The sequence below is a fragment of the Salmo salar genome, chromosome 07, assembly GCF_965601325.2.
Source record: "Salmo salar chromosome 07, fSalSal1, whole genome shotgun sequence".
In the NCBI taxonomy this organism is placed as follows: Eukaryota; Metazoa; Chordata; class Actinopteri; order Salmoniformes; family Salmonidae; genus Salmo; species Salmo salar.
This window is the reverse complement of record NC_138297.1, coordinates 61,707,118-61,714,008: the sequence shown is the minus strand read 5'-3', so window position 1 is coordinate 61,714,008 and position 6,891 is coordinate 61,707,118. Positions and strand designations below refer to the sequence as shown.

Sequence of the window (6,891 nt, the reverse complement as noted above, 5' to 3'; positions counted from 1 at the left end):
CTTCACAAGTGCAGTCTCAGTATATCCAGTCCAATACTTTTTTCTGTGATTGCTGAACTTTTCATTGAGAATGCAGTTATTATTTTTATGGTTACATTTCTTTTATTAACCTTTTATTTTAATATTGTATGAAACGTGCTGTAGATTCATATTTTTTTTGTCATTTAAATTAAATTGACTTTTTTGGCAACATCAGAGGAGTTTATTGCATTATATTAGCATCTGTGAAAATTATTCACTGATTACTAGAGTCGATTTAGCCAAAGATTTTTATAACTAAACCAAGATAGACCACGGCAAAATCCATCTTGTTTCCAATGGGAACAGTTGAGTCATAGTAGGAAGAACAAGCAAGGAGGTGGGCAGAGCCAAGCACGAGATCCTATTGGCCCGTTCTAGCAAACATCTGCATATATCCGTTAGGGAACGCCTACCCTGAAATGCACGTGTGCAATAACTCAATTCGACTTTTCACTCCTAAACAACACGATTAAAAAAACTTTGACAAAACTTAGTCCACTCTATTCATAAAATGTTTTAGTTTTGGGAATCGAAAACTGTATTGAGATCAAATGGTTCATTAATGAGAAAATGTGCAGAATGTAGGCCAAATTCCATCTCGTTCCATCTTCTCCCATTGCCCGCCAGTGGGCTTCCGAGTCGAAACGCCAAGCGGATGCCTCATATTTATAGATCCAATCAGTGTTCAGAATGGTGCAAGTGCTAAACAAGTTGATTGGGGCAAAATACATTGCCATCGCCAGGACGTGGGTTCCCACAATGGCTGGTTAGGGATCGGTGGGCGGAGGTGCCCTTGTCTACTTTACAGACTGGAGGCTAATCCTGGACTGGGTCCTATATCAACGGCAAATTCAAGGACGACTAGAGTCACCTCTATGGCTCAGAATGGACTGCGACTTGGAGATGGGCATGGGTGGAGTGCTTGCTCTTTCTGCGTTGGCTAAAGTGGGATGACCCGACATAGGGCTTGTAGGGGTTTGCGCAGAAGGATGTCATGTTAGCTTGAATCCTGTTTTATAATATAATGTGAATAAATGTCATTTACTTACAAAAAAAATGGCTGTCTTATTGTTCTATCTGTGATATAGCGTTTCCCATGATCGTAACTTTTATTCTAAAGGCGAATATAAACCGGAACTAATGTTTTTTTTTGCGACTTCCTGCAAAATGAGAAGAATAAAAAAAAATGACTTCCAGGTAAACAGATATTTCAGCCAAATGAATAAATGATTGCTTGGGATTAGTTTGGGACGTCCCTGTGACTGATAATAATGGATTATCGGAATTTAACGGAGCCGGTGGTGAATACGGGTAAGTTGATAGTTGTCGCAGGGAACTAATTGGAAGCTTTCACCAGACAGAAACAGCAGGCAGGGGTTCCAGCTAGCAAGCCAACTTTCCAATCGTAGCCCTGTAGCTAGGTACTTATGGTGTAAATATGTATGGGATCCATGCTTATTTCCGTTTATGATCGCTTTTATGCGATCTGCATTCCTACATAGTCTACTTAAAATGCATTGCGTAGTTAGCTATGGCAAGTAGTATCAATGTTATACTCTTCTAGTCATAGCCTAGCTATTTGTGTGCTCTTGTTTGGCCCAGTCAGTGCAGCTGCTTACTGCCTGCGATATGTCCATTCATAGGGTTATATTTTCCTCTACCTGCCCTGCGCCTGTTCATCCCACCGCTGCGGCTGTTTTCTGCAGCGATGTGGCAAGTGGCCCAACGAGGGGATATAATGGACTACGGGAAGCTAGAAGAGTTTGTGACATTTGTTACAGAGATGGTTCCAGAGCTGCTCAGTTTTAGACAGAGAACCCAGCTCATGTTGGGCTTACGAGCAAAGGTGAGAGAGAGGTGATGATTATTTGCAGTAACTTTGACCCTGATGTCATCGTGCCCACACATCTTTCACGGTCCAAAAGAACCAGAAATGAAAAACACAAAATCTATATCTAGATTTGTCCTGTAACTTGAAAAGAACATGGCTAATTTAGTAATGAGTTGTAAGGAATTATATTTTAGTCATGAAGCAACAGGGAATGGAATATTTGAAGAGAAAGGTTAGGCCAAGTTGTTTACCCAACAGTGTTCTTGTAGGAATAATCTGTTTTTTTTCCCAGTTGGTTTTGGAGTTGTGCCGCACGGAGCAGACAGCAGGACTTCAGAGCCATCTGGACAGGATCCACGCTGCAAGATCACATCCGGGGGATACAGACGTGAGTCTTAAGATATTACTCAATCCTCTGTAATGATGTTCTCTCACTCGATCTTGTCAGAGTTACAGTACATTTATTCAAGAGGTTTTTTCCCCAGTTTTGTTGCGCAGAAGCGGAAGCCTCTAAATCAAATTTCCTTGCACTGGTACAAACTCTTATCCAAGACCCAGTTGAGAGAGAACATTTCTTCCAGGTCAGTATATGGTTTTGTTGGTTCAGTTTGTTAAACACCTAAGTTTGAACATTTGTATGGTCCGTCAACATTGGTATAACAAAACAGATGAAACCAGTAATATCTAGGCTACATTTTCAATGTTTTATGTTTTTGTGATAATAAACCTATCGCTTCATGTTCTTAGGCTACATTTAATCTTTGAAAGAAAAATTCTATGTGAAAAGTAGCCAGCCAAATAATTGATCCCCCTGTCTTTTTCATCTCTCCCATTAGGAAGTGTTTCCTGTAGACTATGGACCCAAGTATGACTCTGCCCTGCAAGGATTAATGTGGGAGTTTCTCTCCAGGCTGGAGCAGCTCCTTCCAGTACCAGACCTCAAACAGGTACTCATGCAGAACCTCCTCGGACCTCCGTTATCAAGCATGAGCTTGTGAATAAAGTTGGCTTATTTGAATGTCTGCATCTTTCTTTCATGTCATAATGCCCACGATGAATTAACATGCTGACATATCTCATGTGGTGCACTGCAGCACTCTTCACAAAATGTTACATTGGTTACTCTGTATATGTATTAGACATGATGAGACATCTTGGAGCATTGTATTTAAGATAATGGGCATTTAGAATATTTTATTGAAGAACAACTGGACCGATTGATTGATGCATATTATATTAATGTGTGCTCCCCATCTCGTAGACAGTGTCTTGGCTCAATGCTGCACCCTCTGTTTTGGAAGAGTGTGTCAACTCTCTATCTCAGCCGCTACAGTTGAAGACTCTACTGCAACATCATAGAGAACTAGGATATTTGGACACCAATGGTAAACCACTTAAAAATAATAATCCAGAATTAGTAAAGGAGGTATGCAAATTGCTACTTTGAATGATTCAAGGAAATGCTTTTAGGATTATAACATTCCCCCTTCATTCATATCATCCCAGCAGTTTATTAAAATAAATAACATCTCACTGTAATTGTCTCCTTTTACCTCTCAATCAGCAACTTCTTCCTCCTCTGCTGGCGACTGCATCTTCTCCTCTCTGTCTCTCACTCCGGTAGTGGTGACGGCCACTAGAAAGACAGAAACAGAGATCCAATCAGAGTTGATGGATGGCTGTATGGACCCAGCCTTATATGGTGAAGAGATGGAAACTGAGTCTGTAGTAGTGACGGAGTATGCAGAAGTGGAGCTGGGGACCAGTACATACACCAGTGAGGAAAGGGAGTTTAGTATAGAGAAGACTGAGTCACAGAACCAAAGAGACAGTCAGGTTGAATTGAATGGGGAAGAGCGGGAGATGGTAGCCATGCAAAGCGAGGAAGACCGTCAAGAGGGAGAAGTGGAGGTTATTTGTGAGGAAGTGGGGCTTCCTAACGGAGACGCTGAGCTCGTTTCAGAGGAAACCAGTGACATGAACACAGAGGAAGACGTTTTCTGTGCAGAGGTGGGGGATGTGTGTGTGGATTTGGAGTCAATGAATAGAGAGGTGGAAATTATTTATGAGGAGGTGGAGCATGTTGAACATCAGGAGTTAGTTGGGCCTATATGTGGAGAGAATACAATTGACAGACCGTCCACCCACAATGAGAACCTACATGAAGAAAATGGGGTCACAGAGGAGGGGACTGAGAAGGATGAGCAGGAGAGAAATGAAGCTGTCCCCCAAACTGATAAGGATCAAGGAAGTTCCCAATGTACGCCACAAGAAGTAATGAACCAGCCTGAACTGGTCACATCCTGTCTGCACCAAAAACCCACATTAGGGTTCCAGAGACTGGACGTCAGTGGCCTGCCTCTCCAAATGTCCTCCCCCTCTCAACCATTGAGAAGAAACACAAGGCTCCGGATGAAGACAGTGGGATCAAAAGGACCCAATGGAGGGCAGCTCAAGGCATTGAAGGAGGAGGCTAATGGGACCTGGGGCGTCCCTTTATACCTGCCTCCAGACCCAAGGTAAGAATGAGGGGTGGGAGGGGACTTAAGGTTTTAAAGCAATTTCACCATTTACTTTAAAAGGATCACAATGGAAATGCATCATTGACTTCATTGTGTTTTCCCTGTCACGTTTTTAAAATGTTTGTACTGTTTGTATGGCTTAGTTAAACTGTCAAATAAAATCAATCAAGTGCAGTGTCATTGGACATCAATTGTGCTTTATCGCTATCTTTAGGGAAGACTCTGAAGACCTCAGCGCCACTTCTGACAGCTCCACACTATATGGAAATAAAGGTTTGCAATGTTATATCAACACAAGGTTTCTATGGCACTGTAGGTACACTTGGATATTGTTAGAAATCTCTGAATGTTTAATCATTTTAATTGGCAATGTTGAATATGGTCCAGATGCCTGGCTCAGAATAAGTTGGATTATAATTTTTGATAACTTTCTAAATATACAGTATGCTCCTTTCTCTGTTCCCCTGCAGGTGGGACGGTGGAGGCTCCCTCTCTTGTCTTCGCCTGCTCTCAGTGCTCTTTTAACCATGCCGACGAGGTGACCCTCCGGCAACACCTTAAAGAGCTTCACCCAGAGGAGTACAGAAGGATACTTGCTGCTGGAGAAAATGAAACAGAAACCCCTCCAGGGTCTTCCAGCAGCACCCCTCTGAACCCATGTCTCTCAGACATTCCCCACACGCTGGGGAAGTCTGGCAGGCATGCATCACGCTCCAAAACATGCTCTGTGTGTGGAAAGACCTTCTCTCGAGCGACAGATATGAGGAGACACCAGAGATCCCACACTGGGGAGCGGCCTTACAGGTGCACCCAATGTGAGAAGACTTTCCAGTACTCCTTCGACTTGAAAAGACACCAGCGAAAGGGCCTAGGGTCAAGGCCGTTCCAGTGCTGCGCGTGTGGAGAGGGCTTCGATCGGGCGGAAGATCTAAAGACACACTGCAGTGTGGCTCATTTAGCAGAGTCGCAAGTCTCTGATGATGACGTTGGGATCAAGTTAAACCTCCCAGCAGGCCTTGAGAGTGAGCAGTGTCCCAGCGAAGAGGGTCAACACAAATGTCCAGAATGTGACATGTCTTTCAGTCAGATATCCCAAATGAAGCGACACCAGCTGATTCACTCCGGTGGTGACACTCTGCAGTGCAACCAGTGTTTGAAGAAATGTCAAAACTCTGATGCCCTCACAAAACACATGCAAATGCACAACGGCGCTCGACCATTCCAGTGTTCTATGTGCAAAATTAACTTCACACAGCTAGTTTGTCTTAGGCAACACTACTTGAATGCTCATAAGGAAGAGGGTTCATTTCTGTGTTCCCATTGTCCTAAAAGTTTCTCAAGGCTATCGAACTTGATCAAACACCAGAGAACTCATACAGGTGAGCGGCCTTACCAGTGCTCTCATTGTCCAAAGAGATTCACACAACTACAGATCTTGACTAGACATGAGAGAATTCACACAGGAGAGAGACCATTTCTTTGCCCTGACTGTGGAAAAAGCTTTCTGTCCTCTGGTGAATTGTCAAAACACCTTCAGTGTCACTCAGAGGAGAGACCCTTCCCTTGTCTCGAGTGTGGAAAGACTTTCAAGGCCAATCGTTTTTTAAAGAAACACTTACAGACTCATACAGGGGAGCGTCCTTTCCCCTGCTCCCAGTGTGGGAAGAGATTTTCCAAGTCGACTGATCTGACCAGGCATAATCGCATGCATACAGGGGAGAGGCCACATATGTGCTCTCAGTGCGGTAAAAGTTTCTTAACTTACTCCGAAGTGGTGAAACATCAGCGTTACCACACTGGAGAACGACCATTCAAATGTGCGCAGTGTGGGAAAAGTTTTACCCAGTCCTGCTATCTTACAGTACATCAGCGGATACACACAGGAGAGAAGCCCTACTCCTGCAGCGTGTGTGGAAATCGCTATAACAGCACCACTCCACTGAAGAGACACATGCTCAGCCACACGGGAGAGAAGCCATACGTGTGTACTGAATGTGGGAAGGCTTACAACAGATTGCATCTGCTGCGGACACACGAGAGAACTCATGCAGCAGCTGAGGCTGTTTGTTGAGGATATTGGTGTGTCATTGCTATTCATATGTTGTAGTGTCTTTGGATCATTTGTTGTTTTTTGGAAATGTAAAGTAAAACAGGCCCTTTTGTATTAGAGGCCTGTAACAATAGTTGAGCATCATACTGTGAATTGTTAATTCTGTCACTGCTTGGAATTTCATTGTATTTTTGAGATGTGCTTTTTGCTGTCAGGAATCATACATCAAAGGGCATTTTATTTAGATTACTCACCTTGTTTTGACATTAAAAAGAGAGAAGTATTGCGCACCTTTCTTTGCAGAATGAAGAGGACAGTTGCTACCGGTACACAGGCTGGTTGTTGAGAGGCGAGTGCCAAGCCTCTATGTTCAAAACTGAGGGAAAATATGTATTCTCAAATGTAGGCTTGAGTTGTCTTTATGGCTGATATACATAATATTAATCAATCTGCTATCTCGGTCAATA

General features: G+C 43.2%; 1 protein-coding gene across 4 annotated transcripts; it reads left to right on the top strand.

Moving 5' to 3' along the window:
* Nucleotides 1–569: 569 nt before the first annotated feature.
* Nucleotides 570–6,707, top strand: LOC106609736 (uncharacterized). Of its 4 annotated transcripts, XM_014208707.3 has the most exons (9): nucleotides 1,163–1,332; nucleotides 1,665–1,867; nucleotides 2,145–2,240; nucleotides 2,338–2,433; nucleotides 2,689–2,799; nucleotides 3,114–3,237; nucleotides 3,417–4,371; nucleotides 4,589–4,647; nucleotides 4,845–6,707. In XM_014208707.3, exons 1-9 carry the CDS (start codon nucleotides 1,293–1,295, stop codon nucleotides 6,443–6,445), a joined length of 3,285 nt encoding a protein of 1,094 aa, XP_014064182.1. In that variant the 5' UTR covers nucleotides 1,163–1,292; the 3' UTR covers nucleotides 6,446–6,707. The 4 variants fall into 4 exon arrangements, with proteins under 4 accessions (XP_014064183.1, XP_014064182.1, XP_014064184.1 ...); XM_014208708.3 differs by lacking the exon at nucleotides 2,338–2,433 and having other exon boundaries at nucleotides 570–1,332; XM_014208709.3 differs by lacking the exon at nucleotides 1,665–1,867.
* Nucleotides 6,708–6,891: the final 184 nt, after the last annotated feature.